The 22,097-nt window shown below is 41.9% G+C and overlaps 1 protein-coding gene across 1 annotated transcript in view; it reads left to right on the forward strand.

The window, feature by feature from the left end:
* Positions 1-16,221, forward strand: part of LOC136648482 (FRAS1-related extracellular matrix protein 1-like) — a 125,442-nt gene extending 109,221 nt beyond the window's left edge. The window contains exons 30-34 of the mRNA XM_066624597.1: positions 1,526-1,752; positions 6,362-6,541; positions 8,726-8,841; positions 14,490-14,575; positions 15,995-16,221. Of these exons, the coding sequence (XP_066480694.1) occupies positions 1,526-1,752; positions 6,362-6,541; positions 8,726-8,841; positions 14,490-14,575; positions 15,995-16,221 (836 nt within the window). The remainder of the gene's footprint in view (positions 1-1,525; positions 1,753-6,361; positions 6,542-8,725; positions 8,842-14,489; positions 14,576-15,994) is intronic.
* The last annotated feature ends 5,876 nt before the right edge of the window (positions 16,222-22,097 follow it).

Genomic DNA, 22,097 nt, shown 5'->3' on the forward strand with positions numbered 1-22,097 from the left:
TGAGAAAATTCCTATTGATTTCCAGGATAGGAGGGACTTGGTAGGCAAGCAGTTCCCCCAATGATTAGACTGGGATTGTATTGAGATACTTAAAAGAAAAATTGCTCGGAGAGAGAAAAGAAAGTTTGTTAAGGAATGAAAATGTTTTGTTCTGAAATGTTATGTGTTCCGGTTTCATCCCATCTCTATGATACAGCCATGATAGAATTTTGGAATCCCAAGTTTCATTTCGTGATTCCTGTTCTCCTTTCAGCTACTCTTTTATTGAATCAATTTTGCCAAACGATCCTTGACATATTTCCAATCTGTTCTTTAAAATCCTGCTTTGGGGGCACTCTACACCTTAAATAACAAACTAATAGTTATTCCCCTTCAGCTCTAAACCACCTGAGTTCCATGCTTGGTGTAACTTCTTTTCCTTATTCTTACTTGGTATGGTCCCAGATTTACTTTCATCTTGAAGGCTGCTGATCCAGGTGTTTCTGCTACTAGAGATCACAAATACAGTAATTGAATTGTGAAGAACAAGCAGCAGCAATAGACTTTCTGGGCACCTGAGGTCAAATTATATTCCAGGCCAACATGTGACTTTTTACATGTCACCCTTCCTTTTCATAATTTTAGCTGTTCATCACATTCTTTAGCAGAATGTCAGTGCCCAGGTAAGAAGAGTATGCAGTGCAGACTTATGACTAACACATAGTGTGTTATGTGTTCGGATACTTAGATTCACCTGCTGAGATAAACCACCCACTGTTTTACTTAAGGAGATGTAGAAAGTCTGGTGGTTTTGATGCTAAACCAAATTTCCAGTTGCCCTAGACTGTGACATGTGCTGACCCAAATTTGGGTCAAGAGTGACACCCTGTGGCCATGTGATTCTTTTTCTCATTTCTTTCTCACACGTACTGCCCCTCTTACTCCAGTTCTTGTACAGTTTCTATAGTATCGTTTTGTTTTGCCTAGTTGGCTAAAAAGGAACCTTTGACCACACAAGCTCTCCTGCACAGCCATCTGTCTTCCCAAGCCTCATTTTGAGCAGCCTTCTTGTTCTGTCCTTGGAAGTGACGAAAGTGGAAATTGTAACCTGAGCTGACATTGCAGTGGCGAATTTGAAAGCAAGACACTGTCCTGGCACAAAAAGCAGCACTGTTGTTTTGGGCTTTTGTCTGCAGCATCTGGCTTTGGGCCCTTTCAGAAATGAGTTCTCTGAAGATTAAGCTGAGATTGCAAAATTAATCTCATTTGTGGTTTATTTTCGATTTGACCTTGGACTGCAAAAATTGAAGACCACCACGTAGCAGGCCTCTCTTGAGTACTGCGAGTTCTCAGCAGCTCTCCAGGGTGGAAGCTCCTCAGTTTTCCCATCCTGTGCTCCTCAAATGTATTATGCACAGGCATAGAAGCATAAAGGAATTGTTTTCAATGGAACTTACATTGTCCTCATAGCTCACCACTCCTGTACTCAAAACACTTTGCTTTGCAGTTACTGCATTTCTTTTTTATGTTTCTATTTAATAATTAGGTGACTGTGATTCTACTGCAACTTTCCAAGCTAGAAACACTCAGGAAGAGCTGGAGAGGGCTGAAAAAAGTTCAGAAAGCCCACTGCATACTCGACACTCCTTAATGGCAAGTGGAAGAAGAAAGATCCCTCATGAAGGACATCTGTTCCATAAGGATGATCATCTCCATCTTCATGATTTTTCTTCCAGGGGAGATGTTCCTCAGACAGAGCACCTGCTTGATCACGTAAATGTGGACTTTCGAGTTCTTGCTGATACAAATCCCACGAAAAAGAATTTAGTGGCAGAACATAGGCAATTGGTATACTTAAAATAAATCTACCTACACAAAGAATACCAGTGAGCTATTCAAGAGCAAATGAGTTACCAGAAAGCAACAGATATAATTATCTGCAATGTCACATTTTAATTGCTATAGTCCAGTAATTCTATAGTCTACCTTAGTAAATGGACAGATCTGGGGGAGGGGAATGATTTTAGGTTCTCCTTATATGTCCCATTGACTTTATGGGGCTTATTCTAATTTACACCAGCTAACAATGTAACTAAACACGTTTTCACTACATTTTTCTTTTTCAGAAGCAAAATGGCCAGGTAATGATCCTTCAGTAGGAACAAATGTTATTAAATAATGGATATTCTTCAGCCACCTCTACTAGATGCGGGCAAAGAATGAACAGCTATCCTATTAATAACACCCTGGTTTTCTGCTGATGTTGCAAAATAAGCCACCATAAAATTATGAATATCATTGCCTTTCTGGCTGAATTAACTACTTAGGAAAGTTGTAATGGGGGGGGGGGAGAATGAAAGAGAGTAATGAAAATAATGTACTAGGCGTCTTCCAGTACATCCACCTACCGAAGAGGAACCTATCCCTCCAGCTTATAATGCCATCATGAAGGCAGTGGTTGTATTTTGATATTATTTATGATACCCTTTGACTAAAAATGCATTTACCAATGCTCTTACATTCTTTTAAGAAATGCCATTAATAGCCAAGCTAGCCCGTGTTGTATTTCTCAAGTGACCTGAGAAGCAGTGCCAGTCTATCCATGAGGCAAGCTGAGGTGGATGGCCTAAAGCAGTACCCTGCTCCTATTAGTTTCCTCTGAAGTCACCTCATCTTGTCTCCGTTCACTTTCTCTAAGGCCTTGGGTGTGCTACTCTGCTTTGAAATAGAGCAGCAGAGCAGTCTGGTAGAAGGAAGTCGGTAGGTTTTGTATTTCTTTTTGGGAAGTGGAGCAGTGCTTCTCATGCCTTCCTTCTTCTAGCCTGCTCTGCTGCTCTGTTTGAAAACAAGGTGACAAAGTCAAGGCCTTAGAGAAGGTCAATGGAGGCAAGATGAGGTGACTTCAGAGGAAGCTAATGGGAGTTGCTTTAGGCAGCCCACTTCAGGTTGCCTTATGAAGACTATGGAGCAGGAAAAGGATAGAAGGAGATAGAGATTGAGCAGTTGGAGGGTTGGAGGAACTGCTTTCAGCACTGCTGCCATAGATTGTGGAAGCAGAACTGGATTAAGGGGGGGCTGTCACTGTTACTGCAGGGTTACCATTGACACAGGGATTGTCACTGCCATCCTGCCACCCCCTCTGGCTGGGAGGGGTGACCCAGCCAGGTCAGAGGAGGAGGTGGCAGTAGAGGGTGCATTGCTAATATATGCACTGATAAACCAAAGGGCAGGTTGGATTGTGTGTGTGTGTCTGTGCTGCCGGGTGATAGGAGCCTTGGCATGTGGGGGGTGGAAGTACCTGTGCAAACTTATATGTGTGTGCACGCTGGTGGCAACATTTGGGTGTGGAGCATCACACCTGCTGCCATTTCAGGCAGCCGATCAGCTGGGGTCACCCCTGCTGAGAAGGATAGCTAACTAGGAAGATTAAAATATTACTGGGTAAAATATTTTCAAGTTAAAGTTTTTGCCATAAAAGGAGAGCTTTTGAGGGGTGAGAAGTTTCATAAGATCCTCACTTGCTTTTCACAGCTTCACACCGCCCATTTGGACACTGGTTGTTTCTCTCATTTGCTAATTTGTCACCATTTTGTATTTTTTCAAACCATGTTCCCAGCTAGGCGATCTGAGCCAATTAGGGACTATGTAGTCAGCATGACACCATGATAATGTGCAGCCAATGAAATTGGGCTATGTCAGCGGTTCTCCAAGTCTCCAGGGGTTTGAGAGCCTCTCTAAATCTTGGCGGGGGGGGGGGTGGCGGCAGCGTGATCATCATGATCACCCAGCTGCTGGAGGCAGAAGGGTTTTTTGGACTCTTACCTACACCAACGCCAGCTTCTGGGGGGTGCAGAGAGCCCTGCGGATACCTCTGCAAGGCTCCCCACACCTCAGAAAAGTTAAAAATAACTATCACGATCCACTTTCAGTTTCGCAGTTGCAATCTGGAAGTGGGTTGCGATAGCTATTTTTAACTTTTCTGAGGCATGGCAAACCCTGGGGAGGGGTCCACAGGACTCCCCGCACCCCACCAAGAGCTGGCACTAGTGTAGGTAAGTGCCAAAAACACCCTTGTGTCCCCAGTGGTGGCATAATATGGTGACTGCATAGCCTCCATCCCAGCCCCTTAAGGGTGCAGGGCTTCCCTGGCTGGTGCGTTGCAACCCACCAGTTTGGGAACCCCTGGGCTAGGTGAGGATGTCATAAAGCCAATTTGATGGTGACATCAGTCCTTCCTAATCTCACTCTGAACTGGCTTCTTGGTGGTTCCATTAGTGGGAGAGAAGTGCAGTTGCCATGCTGCAATTATTTCCCCCCCCCCCATTTGCAGCTCCTACCCATCCAAAGCATTGCCCCAGACAGAGGTTAAAATGTTTGCAAGAAGTTCACTTTTTCATTTCAGCTCAGCAATGCAGAACCTTAATGTGATGTTCAATATATTTCAGAGCCAGATGTACTTAGGTGTTTAAAGAGGATCCATTTACATGGCCCATTATGCCACATAAAATAGGCCACCTTATATTTCTCCAACCCTAGCACTGATTAGATTATCATTTTCTAGTTACATTGCCAGGATGTGGCAGTTCCATATTGGACTGAGCTTTGAATGATGAGCCAGTGGCATAGCTAGGACATTTGACACCTGGGGCCCATTAATTTTTGTCACCCTCATATGATGTAATTAATTAATTTTTTATACCACCCTTCCTCAAAGGAGCTCAGGATGGTGTGCATATTTTCTCCCCTTATTTTGTTTTCACAACAACCCTGTGAGGTAGGTGAGACTGAGACCTAGTAATAGTCATGACATGAAATGAATAGTAATAATGGCCAGAAAATGGCAGTGAATATTTCCCCACAAGCAATGGATGAAATTCTGCATCAAATGGTATATAACATGATGGTATTATTCCTAAAAGCCACAATTTTGGTCACTAAAGTGTCACTAGGACCTACTTTCTAGAATGACAATCTGACCAGGACCCACTGAAAGTGATGTCATGGATGGAGGTGTCATCATAAAGCAGATTAAAATAAATAATTATAAATAATTAAATTGAAGAAAAACAAATAAATAAGGGGAAACTAGCCCTGTTCCACCAAGTGAATTTTCTTTGAAGCCTGCCTGAAATAACAACCCCCCCACAAAAAAATTCAGTGAAATTTTCAGCCCTACCTGGTGCCCAGTTCAATTTAAGTTCTTATATTTAAACCATATCACTATCTGGACCCACTCAGCTTTACACGTCTAAAAAAAAAATTCACCTTACCAGCTCAAGCCTGTTTTATTCTTTTTATGGGCGGGACTGCCTTCTTGAGCTTTGGTGAGCTCCACGTTCATCAGATTGGGACCATTCTGGTGGCCTTGCATTCCCCCTTTGCCTGTCCTGACCACGAGCCATGGCACATTTGCTTACTCATGAGGAAACACAACCATGTGACTTAGTTTCACTTTCCATAGAGCTCATTTGTCAGCTTGGGGGAAAGTACTTCCTTCTAGGGTGGTTTGGGGGAGGCTGCGTTCATCGGATAGGGACCATTCTGGTGGTGTTGGATTCCTCTCAGCCTGCCCGTTCCGATGGACTAAAACAGGTTTGTCTACTCTTGAGTAAATGCACAATAGGGCTCAGTTTCACTTTCCATAAGGCTCCGTGCATTTTTGTTTTCTGGTATTTTGGCCATGACTTTTGAAAGAGTGGAGATATTTCACTCTAGCTTTGTTCATTGCATTCTGCTTTAAATTCTGTATTGAATGGTATATAACATGATGGTATTATTCCTAAAAACTGCAATTTTAGCAATTTTGGTGTTGTCACCCCCCCAAGACTGGTGCTTAGAGCGGACAGTCTTCCCCGTCCCTTGCTATCTATGCCACTGTGATGAGCTTAGAACCTACAATCCCATCATAAAAGCTTGCATTTTGTCAATAGCATGGGCCTCAAATAAACTGTATGTAAAGAAAATCACAGAAAGGTGAAGCTGCTCGGCTGAAGCTGCAAACTCCTTCCTCGGCTGAGCCAGAATGCAGATCCAGCAGCTTCCACCCCATGCTGGAAGTTTATAATAACTGCTTGTTAAATTGTTGATAGTGGAATTGGCAAATTCAGAACTTACGCCATTGGGATTCCCAGATATGTTTGCTATATGAAGTTGCAGAAAGCAATTGGGATAGGAAGAGGGTTGCAGAGAGAAAACAGTGGCCAGGGTAGTAGGATCAGGCAATATTCCCTTACCCTCATTTCTTCCCCCAAAACCAGGCTTGCCAAAAACAAGGTCCCATTTTTCTGGTCGGCAACTGAAAAATGGATGATTGGCTCTTGTAGAACATGTAAATTGGTTGAGAATAATTGGTTTTTCCTTTATTTTTCTTGATCATTTTCAGAACCAAGGAATTATTCCAACCAGATCTGAAGGACAGCTTGTTCTGCCGCCAGACATCAGGACAGCTGCTCAAGTGCCTTTGTCTGTTTTACCCACACGTCTACAAAGCCGACATGACTTTCCTCAGGGAGATTTGGGTGTGAAGAATGAACCTATCTCATTACAAAAAAGCACAAAGCAGGTAGAATTAGCTTATAAAGGGGGGAAAACCTGGGTGACAGGGAAAGGAAAGATATATAGCCTCAAGAGCACAGTGCGTATTATAAATCATGATATTCTGCACAACTATGTTTAAAATTATATACAGGCTGTAAATCCTGAATAGAATATTTTAGGGGCAATCTACTGGTGACTTGGAGTTTCCCAACCAATTTTATTACCTCTATTGGAGATAAAGGACGGGCTGTAAATTATTAAGAACTTCATTTTTAATGTGCAATCAAAGCATTAATCTGATAACCATGGTATAGTGTTGATTTCATGCTTTGGGGCCTAACTTCCCATCTTTACTTCTCAGAATATTCTATACAAAGTATTATAACTGAGAGAAAAAGTAGTAAATGAGTAGAAACTCCATATATTTTTCCCTTTGAGTTGAAATGTTTATATTATCAACTGAAATCATTCCCTATAACCATTTGTTTATATACAGCCATAAACGGATTGGCGTACATTCTCATTTCACTTTTTCATCACAACACTCTCTCAGGTAGGCTTGATAATGCTGAGTTGCCCACCATTGAGCCACCAGTGAGTTTTGTACCCTGCTGACCTGCTACCTTTTGCTAGGATTTCTCTGTGCTTGTTAGCAGCTTTTTTGGTTTTTACGCTATAACTGAATTTTCTCTAACCCACTAAAACTGCTGAGCTGAACACAGTTATGGTTCACTGAACACATGTTGTGTCCCCCTTGGAGTGCTAGGGAAGCCACTAAGAGCTAACTTTTCTCCTAGCCTTTCCAAGTGATCCCAGGAATAGATAGTACAGCTGGCCTTGGATTTCTGAAGATATTTGTGTTATCTGCAGCCCAGGCCTTGTGCACCAACAGCATTGTCTGGATGAGCTACTTCCCCACATGGAATTCCTCAATGAAAGTCTGGTCTCATTTTCAATGGTGTTGGCCCTGGCAGCCTTCCATTCCCCCACCCCCAAAATTCACATTTAACTTTGTTATAATAATAGAATAAAGGGATATTTTATCAAGACTTCAGGTGTCTTGACTATGAAATATTAGATATCAGATTGAACCCAACTTTGTTCACACCGTTTCACATCTTTAAAGCTGATTTAAGGTTTAAAACTAATCTCAACCCTCCAGTTCACTTATTCCTACGTACAAAATGGCTCTATTAAATCAACTTCTCATGAAGAAGAGAACAGCACTGAATCAAATTAGAGCCAAAAGTTTGCATATCTTTATTGCCAAGTGCCTACAGACTACTTTAACTGAGCTAAGAGAGAATGAATTACAGCAGCTGCAACGTTTTTCACGCTCAGTCAGCTTAAATCCTATTTTCGTTCAAGTAGAATATCCGATGTGCAGCCCAATCCTATGCATGTTTACTTGCAAGCAAGTCATGAGTTCAGTGGACTTCCTTCCAAAATAGGGATTGCAGTCTAAGGGCCAACCTAGTCTAAGGCACGAGAATATAGTAGCAACCCCATGACTCATCTTTTTGGGGGGAGGGGGGAGTCTTTTGTTGTATTAATTGCAGCTTGGGAAGCTGCTATTTACATCAGAGAAGTTATGGGTGTTAATCTTTGCCCATACAGGTCAAATTTTCTATCAAAATGTTCCCCCAGCTGTTTTTCATCTTGCAGGAAGAAAATATGCAGGGTTATGTATTGTTTCCCATGTGCTCTGGGAAGTCACTGGTGATAGTTATATTTAGATGATGGCCCTCACTGAAAGGAGTTATCTGGAAGTAAGCGCTACTGGAACTTTCTGAGAAAACAAGCATAGGATTGGGCTGTTATTTTATTGTCATCATGTTAGGTAATGGGGTTCTTCTTAATGGCCACTTTTCACATTACTGTACTTTTCCTGACTCACTACTAAAGTCTAGAAGGCACTCAGATGTGTGATATGGCAATATGTATATTGTCCAGTTCATCGTTTAACAGCAAACAAATGTTTGACAAGTTTTCATGTGCCATCCATGTCAGCGTCTCACGTTGCCACAAGCTGCTTCAGGTTCTGTATCTTAAGATGTGGCCTGGGAAGCATAATCTAAGAAGTCATGCTTGCCACTTTAGACAACTGATATTTTTTATATAGCAATAGTATTTTTCTATGGAAAAAGCTCACACAAGACATTCATAAGTGGTGGGTAATTTGGTCTGTTTTGTTCTTTCCCTTCTTTAGAGGTCTAAATCCAGGTCATGTCCTGCTGGTTGGACACTCCGAGAGAAGCACTGCTACATGTTGAGTTCAACTGGAAGTGCATCCTGGGCGAGTGCCGAAGGAGACTGCAGAAGACGGTATGGGAAGGCTGGAAGAGAATATGCTGTTTGATTGTGTCTAATTAATCATACTTTTGTGATTTGTCTTCTGTTGCAACGGAGTTTTCACCCACTAAAATGTTCTCAGGCAGGGTTCTCAACCTGATATTTCTGCAACCCCTGAAAAATAATACAGGCATCCTCCCAAATCCATGGGGGATAGATTCCTGATGCGACAGCAAACCGTAGTAGCAAATCACACACAGTGGCATCGCTAGGGGGGTGCGGGGTGTGTGTGTCGCACCAGGTAACGTGCACGGGGGTGATGCGCACTGGGGGGTGACACGCTAAAATAACGGTAGTTAGGAGTAACCCCATCACATTATATACCGTTGGATATGGAATTTCCAGCGGAATGCAATGCAAAAAACCAGAGTGAAATATCTCCTTTCTATCAAAAGTTATGGCCAAAAAACTGGAGAATAAAAAATGCATGGATCCCTATGGAAAGTGAAAGTGAGCCTACTCATGAGTAGGCAAACTTGCCATAGTCTGTCGGAAAGGGCAGGCTGAGAGGAATCCAATGACACCAGAATGTTCCTGATCCAATAAATGCAGCCCCCAAAAACACCTGAGAAGGAAGTCCCTCCCTCCAAGCAGATGAATGTATTGAGCACTGTGGAAAGTGAAACTAAGCCTCATGGTCGTGTTTACTCGCGAGTAAGCAAACGTGCCTTGGCTGGTGTGGAAGATCAGGTGAAGGAGAGTGCAGGGCTACCAGAATGGTCCTGATCCTATGCACCTGGAGCTAAACACGTTTTCCAGAAAGCAGCCTCCCCTCCCCCACTAAAAAGGATCAAAACAGAGGCTTCAGCTGATAAGGTGAACCTTTTTGAGACTTACAAAACCAGGTGGATCCTGACAGTGATCTGGTTTAAACAGAAGTTCTTAAACTGAACTGGGCACTGGATAGGGCTGAAAACCTTACTGGTTTTGGAGGAGGGTGTTATTGCAGGCAGGCTACAGGGGAAATTCACTTGGTGAAACAGGGCTGGCTTCTGCTTATTTAATTATTTGTTTTACTTTAATTATTTATACTTATTTATTTTAATTTGCCTGATGATGTCACTTCCACCATGACATCACTTCTGGTGGGACTTGGACAGATTGTCATTCTAAAAAGTGGGTCCCAGTGCTAAAAGCTTGAGAACTGTTGCAATAACGTGTTAGTAAGTTGATACCCGGGGGGGGGGGTGACACCATTAGTGACCAAAATCACTAAATCATAATTTGGAAGAATAATACCATCATGTTATATATCAAACAATGTGTCATTTCATGCAGAATGTGTTCTATCTTTGTTCTATCTAAAGGTACAGCCAAAAAACCAGTGGGGGCGGAGTGATGGTACATCACCATGCCCACCACCTGGAGTGTTGCCCAGCCCACTGCATGGGGGATGACGCACTGGTACCCCACACCAGGTGATGTGAACCCTAGTAACGCCACTGACCACACGAGAAGTGGTTCACAAATTCCCTATCATGCACACATATCTAAGCATGACGTTGTTCTTAGCCACCCAACCTGCTTCCTGTTAGCTCTTCCTTCTTCCTGTTAGCATTTGCAGGCAGCAGAGAGACAGAGGAGACAGTGACAGGGAATTTGTGAACCCAGAATAAGTGAAACCGCTGATACAGGACCTGTGGATATGGGGAAATGCCTGTATATCAATTTTGATGCCTCCCCATATTACAGCTAGTTATGTCCCACAATTTGAGGATCCCTGTAGTAAGACTATTGGTCCATCTAACCTACAGTTACTGGCTGTGGCTTTCCAGGGTTTCACAAAGGGGTCTTCCTCAGTCTACTTGGAAATTCCAGGGATTGAATTGATTTCTTGAGAGCTTTGCAACTCCCTTCCAAGCTGCTCATGAGCCCCCCCTGAGGGTAACAAGCCACTCTTTGAGAATTTCTGTTCTTGGGCATTAAATACGTTTGATGGTTGTGCAGCAAAAAGCTGTATTAATATGGATCGTAATACTGGGATATACAAAGGAGAAATGGTTAAAGTAAGACAGGATGCTATCCCAGTTCTTTTCAGGTAGGCCTATTCCACTTCTTTTCCATTCCACCATTCCAGTTCTTTTAAACTAGTCCAACTGTTTGTGTCCTGATTTGGAGGGGGGGGGGGAACCTTCTTTTTTTTTGCACATTTTTCTACTACCCTTCCTTCTAGAACCTCAGAATGGTGCACATGGTTCCTGCCTTCCCTTTGTCCTCACAACAATGCTGCATGGCTGATGAAGACTGATTGGCCCAAGGTAACCCAGGAAGCTTCATGGCTGAGTGGGGATCACTTCTTCCCCATACGTTTCAAACACTGCCAGGAAGTCAGTCAAATACAACAGACACATTGAAGCAATACTGGGAGGGAGGCTTTTGAGAACAGTCTCTCTCTGCATGGTTATGTCCTCATGGTGACAGCAGAGTCTACCTACTGTGGTTCTGGCATGCAGCAGATCTGGGGGAAGGAGGGAGGCACCAGCACCAGAATTTCTCCCTTCAATCATCATAAGGTGCATAACTTGTTCAGAGTGCAGGTGGACCAATTCCCAGATTTGTGTCTCTGCCTCTTGTGTTAGAGATAGGAGAGTGTCAGACTGCAGGAAGCTGCAGCACTGCTTTTTGTTGTGCTCTGGCCGCTGTTCCTTTGCACGTGCCTTTCTTCTGCCATCTGTACCATACAAACCTCTAGTTAGACCCTGCAACAAATGATAAAGATTGATGAAGAGACCACAGGAGTGTGTCAAGAAGCAATCCCTGCTGCTCAATACAGTACTGTCTTACTGACTGTTAATTAAGTCCAGCCTGGCTTGTTGTATCAGCTTTGGCCTTGGTGGCTCACACTGCACAGCCACTCCTGAACAACCAGGTGAAAATGGTTGAACAGCTTCTTGCAGGAATGGTATCTGGGATCAGCCAGGTTGGACACTGACCAAGGACTCACATCAGAGGACCTTGCTGACCCCTGAATCCTCTGAACCAGAGACAGTGGTAGCATTCAAGCATTTATTCAGCATCAAATGCACACAGAGTGACTCTAATTTTTCCACAAAATGATATTTTCCCGCCTTTAGCTGAAGGATAGCAGTCTCCTTTTTAACTGACATTGCTTTAATCCACTTTTTTCAAGGTGTTGAGCTTTTTGTCTCACAACAGATATCATAACATCCCATGTAACTAGTTTAAACCCCCATGAGATTTTATGGTATATAATTTTCACGCTTTCTGACAAACTGGAAATTGAACTGGACACCAAGGGAATGGTTGAGTCACACTTGTTAATGATGCTCCCCACTCCAACCTGAAGCAGGGCTAACCTTGTATCAAAAGCCTTGGAGGATAGTTTATGAAAATGGTTCCACTAAACTGAAACAAAATATACTGGCAAATTTGTTGTCCGGAAAGAACTGGAAGCAAATGAAGGTCTGAAACTATATATTTCCGCAGTTAACGTTTTGTACTGTTTACAGTCCCTCACAGGAACTGCAGAGTGTGGTGTTTTTTATTTTGTTTTCTTCAAGTGTTTTTCATAAAAAGAAATGCCCGTGCACTTATTAGATTCAAACAGGAAGGAGAGAGGACGTGGACTGTGTTTTTTTTTTTAAAAGCAACATTTTTAAAAACAAAAAGACCAAGTAAACTTAAAAAAGAGAAAAGGACTGATCGAAATTGCTTAGAGGATAAATTAAGGCAATATGGTCTCGATTAGAATGAAGAATAAACACCCGAAGTTTTTTTTTTTTATTTTGGCTTAAAAATGCATGCCTATATGAACCTATATGAACAAGCTATCTTGTTTTCAAAGCTTTTATTTCAAAACATGGAAAAAAGAATGATTAGAAGATTAACACTGCAGTCCTATGAATTTTTAATCAGAAGGAAGCCTCACTGTGTTCATTGGAACTTACGTCAAGATGTGTTTAGGCTTACCGTCTTAGGAAGTCTGTTTTAGTTCATCCTACACTTTCTTCAGGCTGATGGAGAGTTGATTTAGCGCCATAGCTAAGGATGAAAATTTCGTGTCCTTTTTCAGGCCTTTGTTACTTTTTCATATAGTGCAGCCACTAAGGATTACCTACCTGAAGCACTGGTGTATATGTAAAAATGTGTAAAAGTCTGTTCATTGGCCATATCATAGCCAATGTCATGCTTCATACAAATTAGAGCAGTGCTTCCCAAAGTGTGGGTCGCAAGCCCTTGCGAGGTGAGTTGCAGGTTGGACTTTCCCCTGCCCTTGATTGTGAATAGCTCCAAATAGGAGCCATTCTGGAAGCAAGAATGATTTGGAGCCTCCAGCGCCCTACAGGCCTCTCCAGGCCTCAGAATGTCCTGCAGTAGCCTCTGAAAACCACTTCCTGTTTATTTCTAAAACCTGGAAGTGGCTTTCAGAGGCTTCTGCAGGCCATCCTAAGGCCTGCAGAAGCCCATAGCGTGGGTTGAAGGCTGGGTGCAACCCAGAAGAGGCCTCCAGGGTCTCCCCTGTCACCACCAGGTGAGTTGCAGCATGGGGAACTTTGGGGACCCCTGAATTAGATTCTTGCAGGATTATCAATTATTTATCACTCCTTGTTTGGGACATTTCCAGAAAAATTGTCAGCTATTTCCTGTGCAGTTTTCTTTGTAGTGGAACAACAGCATAGTCCTGCTTGCCAATCTGAGATGGGGATGTTTTAATCACTTTGAGATAAATTGTTTTACAGGAACCCATTGGTAGTAAAACAATTCTCTTTCACAGGTCTATTACCATTAAGTTAAATGTGTGTGTTCCCTTGTCCTTTCTTTTCTTCAAAAAAAAAAAAATCACTGCCACCTGTTCATAGAACTATAGATCTACAAGTCTAACAGCTCTTCAAGGCCAAGCACTCTCCACTCCAACATCGACCCCTTTCTGATGTTACACTGGCAGCATCAGTGATGCTGATATTAAAGGAAGAGATTGGAACATTGATTTGTCCTGCAGTAAGATTAAAGTGATCATTTTATTCTAGATACAAACCCAGTCACAGTGACATTTTACAATTTCCCAAATTGGGCAGTCATGGCTCAGTTTCTTTCACATACCAACTAATCCTCTAAGTTGCAAGGAACCATATATTTATCTCTCTATGTCATTGTTTCCCAAACTGTGGGTCAGGACCCACTAGGTGGGTCGTGAGCCAATTTCAGGTGGGTCCCCAATCATTCTAGCATTTTATTTTTAGTCTATTAGTATGTATAGTATAGTATGTATAGTATTGGTATGTGACTGCATTTGGGGAGATCTGTAGTTTTAACAGGCTATAATGTATATGTTTTTAACAATGCTAGTAAGTGGAGCTTACTCCTGGGAAAGTGTGATTAGGTTTGCAGCCTAGGACTGTTAAAAATTTTCCCTGCTTGATGATGTCACTTCTGGCCACGACATCACTTCCAGGTTAGACACCACTTCCGGTGGTTCCTGAGAGATTATCATTCTAAAAATTGGGTCCTGGGCTAAAACGTTTGAGAACCATTGTTCTATGTGAACTGCTTTTTGAACTTTTTGTTGAAAAATGGTATGCCAATATTCTTAACATAGTATCATAGTATCATTTTGTTATTTAACATAGTAACATAGTATCATTTTGTTGCCTGAAATACAGGTCCAGTGGCCATCTAGCCAGTGTACATTCCACAAGGGAGATGGCATGGCTATGGAAATTTGCTAATAAGCAACCATTCTGGATTGGTAAGTAAAAATCATGCCAGGTACCACTGCATGAGCCTCCTGACATACTCAAATAGATATTGCTGGAGTAATGAAGTGCTGTGTATATAATTGAAATCTAGGTCTATTATCATGTGTTGCCACAACACATTTTGTGTTGTTGATACAAAATACTTATTATTATTACGAATAAAGGTATTACGAAATACTTTATTATTTACACTGAACAATGCATAATTTGCTTCTAAAATGAAAATAGCTAATCTTCACTAATTTTGATGTGCTGAACACAAAAATGACAATGAAATCTGTGATTGGCTCTAGTTTAGGAGAAACTAAACACATTGTGTACACAGGTGGTGGGAAAGATATGGACATTTACCAGTACATGTCTATGGAACCATCTATTGCAGGTTTCTTAGACACCATAACCAATTTTGCATTCTAGAAGAAATGACTAATTTAATCTTGGGAGAATGATGTTTGTAAAAATTTGTTGTCCAGTGTTATTGGCAGTTTTCTTACATACAGTACTCTTTCAACAACTCTTTGTCCAGAATAAAGGCATTTATATTTCAGAAATAATCAAATGATTATCCTCACCTAAACCTGCCAATTAATCTCTTTTCTGTAGTGACAGCTGACCAGCCTTCTTAACTCTAATTATATCCCCATTTATGCAGACCTAAATCTCACTGATGTCAATGGAACTTACTCCCAACTAGAGGTGATTTGTAGTAGCATGCAAAAGTATGACACACCATTCAGCACTGCCTGGCCACTGCCACAGGTAGTGAATAGTCAGGTCCACACACTAGCAAACAGCGAAGGTGCCCCAGCACTGGTAAGTCAGCATGAGGAGCAGGAGGCAGGCAGGGAGTAGGCAAAACAAGGCAGAGATTGAGGGTAGGAAGGAGGGTGGATCGAGGCTGGGAAGGGGGCAGTATTGGCAGCAGTGGTGCTGCTGATATTCTATCCCTGTTCCCAATCTCAATCTATCTTCCTTGGTCCACTTAGACTTGGAACAGCTATATAGCTGGTGCAGGTTCGAGTAGACCAGCATGGCAGCAAGGACTTGCTCTGGGGCAAAGGAACAAATGTTCCCTTACCTCAAGAAGGCTTTCACAGCTGAAACTTCCCTATGGGGTGCAGTGCAAACCTTATTAGTGCAGCTGCATCCCTACATGGGGAGTGAGATAGCTGAGGCTGGGAAGGACGCTTGGCCGGTGTTGCTTGCTTATGTGGTGTCGCAATGTGCATTATGGCCACTGCAGAGTCAAATAGAAGTGACAAGGGATGAGGTTCTAGAGTGTATTGACACATTAAAAATTAACTAGTCACTGGTCCAGATGTGCTTATGTTATGCAATTCCTGTCAACAGCAGACTGACACACTGCTGTCTAGGCAGTATATTTCACAGCTGCAATGTCTTAATTTCAGGACTAAAAGAAGAAGATAAAACGGACAACTGGGTGTGGAGTAATGGCCGACCAGTGACCTTTCATAACTTCCAAGAAGGAAAGGCAACACTAAACAAGACAGCTCAATGGAAATGTGCTTTTGTACAAATGCAAAAGAAGTGGATTGCAAGACCATGTAGTCAAAGAGAGAAAGGAAACTATATTTGTTCAGTTCCTTCATTAACTGACACAACTCCAAAAGAATAAAACTGATTTAATTTGTATTTGAAGATGACAATGGAATTCATCAAGAACTTACTATGAGAAACAAAGTTCCTACAAATTGTACAGGGTAGCTGTGAATGTATACTAATCACTAGTTGCAAGAAAACATCTTGACAAAAGAGAAACATATTGTCAGTACATCAACATTTTTTATTTGGAGAGCCTGATAGAGGACTCTGGCTAGCTTATGTCTTCCACATTTTCCAAGATTTTGCATTTTAAAGACTGCACAAGTCTTTGTTGTGAGTGCAGTTGGGAAGTTTATTAGAGAACAGCACAATCACAGCAGTGCAGGTCCACTTATTTTAACACCCCCCCCCCCAGACAAAGCAAGCCAAAAAAGGGTTTTCAGATGGCAGTGCTCTGTATCTCACACAAGTAAGAACTAAGGGGACAGTCGAGAGAATAATATGATTCAAATGTAAAAGTACAAAAGAATGGTGTATCTTAACAGAATGGAGGACAGTGAAAATACATATTTTGGCTAGTTAAGAGTTCAAAGGTTTACATAAGGAACCATTTCACACATTACCTAGAATGCAGAGAAGCAGGGGAAGGGATTGTGCTTTCTGATGCCCTGTGCAGTGCAAACCTTATTGTGAAAACCTCTAGTTGCGTTCATCAAAACAAATGACAGAACCTATGTTTGTTGGCTCTGTAGCCATGATTAAGGACTCTGGCTGTTCAAGGGTCCCATACTGAAAGAGTATAATTATCAGTAGTTGGATAATATGTTCAGGATACTTGTTTAAACATGCTATTTTAATTTTGTTTCTATATTAATTAAATATTATACATGCATGTTACTGTATAAAAATGTGCTATTTTTAATTTTATATACGTGTGTGTGTATATTTATGACATATTCAGTTAATGAGACAGGAATCCTCTTCTCCCCAGAGTGTTCATTGAAATTTGCCACAGAATCTTCTTTTTTTTTCCTTTTCTGGACTCTTAGTGGCATTCTCAATAAAAATTCAACATGAGAACAGCTCTTAGAATGCTGTTCTCTTCTGGTATAGGCAGTGCCTTGTTGCATAGATTAGCGTTTCTCTTTACACAGAGTAGATTTCTTTCTCATAGTAAATAATCATTAGACAAAACCGGTTTGACTGCTGGTTAATCAAAAGAATGGTGGGGCTCTGTATTTTAATCCTAAACCAATTATCAGGATTTGCTAGTGCACTGTTAGAGTGCATGAAATAAAATTCAAAGACACCACAGAGGTCTCCAACAGGAACTCAAAGCTCAGGCTATCTTTGGTTGAATGTGAAATTCCAGGCCTGGCAATTAAAAAAATTAGAAAAACAAAAAAGTAACTTCCACAAATACAATTAATGAGGCTTGAGTTCAGTTGCAGATTTTGTTTCAGATCCTGGGATAGTGATAAATTGGCCATTGAATAGATATTTAAATCTTCAGAATAACATCAAACTCCAGAATATGAGCTCCTGATATACAGAAATGCAGCATTCTGAAATGTAGGGCTGCTGATGCTGAATTCAAAACAGAACTCTCAAATGAGTTTAAGGATGGCATTGAAACCACTTTCAGTATTTGACTCCCCTCTAATATAGCACAAATATACATATTTTTATCTACTATGTTCCAGGATCTGCAAGAAGAGCAAGAAAAGGACCTCAGGACAGGGTATGCAGGTAAAAGGAGTGAGGCAATGAAGATGGGGGTGGTTTTGATTTGTTTCTCATTCAGGTCAGAGGAATAAAACAGAAGAGCTTAAATTTGTGATACAAGAGGTAAAAGTGTCACCATGGGCATGGTTCACCTTTAGCTGCACCCTCATGGTGTCTCAAGTGCATTCCTTGATTTTCTCTTATATACATCAATGACTATTATTGGAAGAAAAGTAAAGCCCTGAAGACAATGTCACTATGGGCTGAAATTTGCTCTCTGCCTCTGATGCAGGATTGCCCCACCTCTTCTAAAACCTACATATGATGGAGTACTATGTGTAGGTATCCAAAATACTCCATATGGACAGCTATGTGGTATTAAAAGCACAAGTCACACTTGTAATGACAGGCCTTTTTGCTAGTTAGTAATAGGCAGTGTTGTATTTGAGAGGTCTGGATTCATAACACTGTGAATGAAGTCAGTTCAGTTTGTGTTGCAAAATAATGCTAAGAATGATTTGGGTTCAATTAACTGCTGGAGCCAACAGTATTCTTGCCTATTTCACTTGTGGCATCATGTATATGGCTGAAATGATGGTTTGCCAGTGATGATCAGGAATTAGATCATTACTGAGGTAAGGATTGTGGCTTCTTTGCCTACTGACAGCTGAAGAAAAATAATAAAATTTGCTCACAGTTCACATATACAGTTGGCCGATGTTCTGTAGATATGAGATGCCGCTTCACAGTTATGGTATGTGAAGAAAATTGAGTTTCAGTCTTAATTTTATCATTTCCTACCAAATGTTCCACCCAGTGTGTTATACATAAACCAACAGACAGATGTGGTGTCAATTTTATACTTACCAGCAGATGTGCTGTTAACTACCTACCCTACAGTCTACAAAACAAAGCTCCTTAGATGGAAGTTGACATAAAAGTTAAACTCTCTCTCTCTCTCTCTCTCTCTCTCTCTCTCTCTCTCTCTGCATCAGGCACAGTTCAGCATTATGCAGTGGCAATGAGGGCAGTGATAACCTTCCACTTTTGTCAGTTCCTAGCACATGGTATTGAGGGGCATGCTGTCTCTAAATATGGATGGAGGAGCTATTTTACCATCATAGCTAATAGTTTTTGATAGATCCAACCTCCATGAATTTGTCTAACCTTTTTAAACAGCCATTGAAGGTGTTTAGAACTGGGGTTTTATCATCTGTAGATCATGCAAAACACTTTAAGAGTGCCATTCTATACACACCTTCCTGTACACAATGGGATTTGAACACAATGGGATTTACTTCTGAGCAGGCAGGCATAGGCCTGCACTGTAAAAGTCCTAATTATATTGGGAGGGGAGTTCTTTGCTTGCTCCCAGTGGCCGCAGAGCAGCAACAATGGGGCATACCATGTAGATTGCTAATCCCATATGTATTAAAAGTAATCATTAATATCCAAAATGTATAATCAAATTAACAGATAACTCTCATTAGGCACACGCATTACAGAGTAAAGTTTTTAGACTGTGTCTTGAGAGAGAAATTTATTCTGACTGAAGATCAAGTCAGCCAAGAGTTTCCTTCCTGGATTCATTTTGGTAGAACAGTCTTGGCATCATGGCTTTGAGTAAAAACTCTGCCTAACAGATTTACAGCCCAATCCTATGCATGTCTATTCAGAAGTAAGTCCCATTAGTGTCAGTGGGGCTTACTCCTAGGACAGTGTGGATAGGATCGGTCTGGTAGACAGTTTACATTTTAACCTTCTTTGCTACATTTTATTCGCTTTTATAATTTTCTTTCTGCCTGCTCTGTGAAGTCTTCTAGTTCTAGTCTTTCCTTAGTGAAACCATCAAGTACTAATAATACACTGAACATAACATCTACCAACAGTGTCCATCACCTTGATATATGCATTGTCTTCCCACCTGGAACTGACCAGTCAATAAAGTTTTTTATATTTTGAAAAGTTCAAAGCACAGCAAGAGTCTATTATCAACATTTAAACATTCATATGGTATAAAACTGGTCGTGGTGGGGAAGGATGTAAAAATGGAAGCTGCTTCTCTGAACATTCCAGCATTGCCATCCAGATTGTCCCAAACTTCTTTTTTCCCTGTTAGCCTCAAGAGGCTTCTTTGGGGGAATGGAAGCCCCTACCAGCCTGGTGGATCAACATCCCCTGCCCCCATTGCCCCCCCCCTGTTCTGCCCACTTGCACCCCATTCCACCCTCCCTGCCCCATTCTGCCACTCTCCACCCTGTCCTGCCTCCCCCACCATCCTACCTGGGCCTTTGCTCACCCGCCAGCACACACAAGCAGGCTGTGGCCTCCCTGCTGGTGCTATGGCAGCATGAGACTCCACACATTGCTGAAATACCTTTTGTTACTGCCATAAGGTTGTTTACAAGAGCAGAGCACTTGTTCTGCCAGCAGGGTAGCCCAATTTGACTGTCATGGGGCATGGCTTTGGGGGGGTGTCATGAGGGGCTCCTGCACGTCAAAATTTGCAAGTATATAAGTGTTCACAAATTAATGCTAAATGTCATTTCTATTATACTAGTCACACTGAAATAATTCATTATCCTGGTTCAAACTGTAAGTCTGTTGTCTACTCACTTCCTTTTCTTTTTGTGCGTTATCAATGCACTGGTATACCTAGGGGGTCATTCCCCAGGGTGTCACACCTTCTGGGATGCCACTGCCATTCTTGGCCCCCCTTTTCACCACTCTAGGCTCCTTCTTGGCCTGCAGTCTCCCCACCTTGAGGTCTTCCGAGGCCTCTGGAAGGCCTTTAAACATCACTTCGGGTTTCACCAAAAACCTGGAAGTGATGTTGAAGGCCTTCTGAGGGCAGGGGAGGCAACATGTGGCCTCCTTGGCCCACAAACGCCCTTCTAAGGGCTTTAAAACATCACTTCTGGTTTTCTGATGAAAACCGGAAGGAATGTTTAAAGGCCCTCTGAAAGCTTTCTAAGACAGGAACATTGGACATTATATTAGAAGTCCTTCTGAAGCCCTCAGAAAACCCCCAAACACAATTGGTGGGGTGGTGCATTTTTGGGGGGTAGGGGGTGGGGTTGCATTTTGCAGTCCTGGCTCCGGGCAGCATAGGGGCAAAGATTGCCACTGTATAAATAGTCAATAGTGATTACATAAAATATTTTTTCTGATGCCCCAGTATCACAGATACCGAAGCAAAATAAGGGTCTGAATTCAACTAATGCCTTTGATTCAAGTCTTGTTCTTCTCAACATTTTACCTTTCAAACTAGTTCTCTTCCTTCTAGCCCAAGGGTGCCCAAACCCCTGCCCTGGGGCCACTTGCAGCCCTGGAGGCCTCTCAATGCGGCCCTCAGGGAGCCCCCAGTCTCCAATGAGCCTCTGGCCCTCCGGAGATTTGTTGGAACCAACACTGGCATGACGTAGCGTGAAGGCGACTGTTTGACCTCTCGCATGAGCTGTGGGACGAGGGCTCCCTCCACTGCTTGTTGTTTCACATCTGTGATGCAGTAGCGGCAGCAAAGGAAAGGCCAGCCTTACTTTGTGCAAGGCCTTTTATAGGCCTTGAGCTATTGCAAGACCTTCATTCATTCATAAAGTTCATCTTTAATATATTCATTTATGTAAATTTATTCAAATTTTAAATGTAAATTAATTCTTTTTTTCCCTGGCCCCTGACACAGTGTCAGAGAGACGATGTGGCCCTCCTGCCAAAAACTTTGGACACCCCTGTTCTAGCCTAATAAACATGCTTTGTACTCCTCTCCCCACAGTATCCAAAATTAGTGTGGCTACACTTGCAGTAGCAAAGTCCAGCCCCATATTAATTAACCCATCATCATTTCTTCCATTGCCTTGAGACTTCTCTGGTTTATTTTTGAGTGCAAGAACGTTTTATGGTTCTTGCAACGTCTTATGCAAAAAGCATGGTGCTATGTACATCCATTTGAGTGGGAGCCATTTGCCACATTAGTGAGAGGACCTGTGTCTTGATGGGTGTTTAAAATCATGGGAAGAATAGAAAGGAATTGTGGCATTCTCAGGAGAGAAAAAAAAATCCTGTGCGTCCTTAAGTGGCTCTCTTTATTAATATGGGATGGCAAATGTTTGTTCCTGTTTATTAAATCACATGAAAGGTTAATTATGCTAAGCGACTATGAGTAGAAAACAATTCTTGGAAGATGCTTTTTTAACAACAGGTTGGCAGCTTGCGGGAGCCATCTGT

This window comes from Tiliqua scincoides, chromosome 4 (genome assembly GCF_035046505.1).
Source record: "Tiliqua scincoides isolate rTilSci1 chromosome 4, rTilSci1.hap2, whole genome shotgun sequence".
Taxonomy (NCBI): Eukaryota; Metazoa; Chordata; class Lepidosauria; order Squamata; family Scincidae; genus Tiliqua; species Tiliqua scincoides.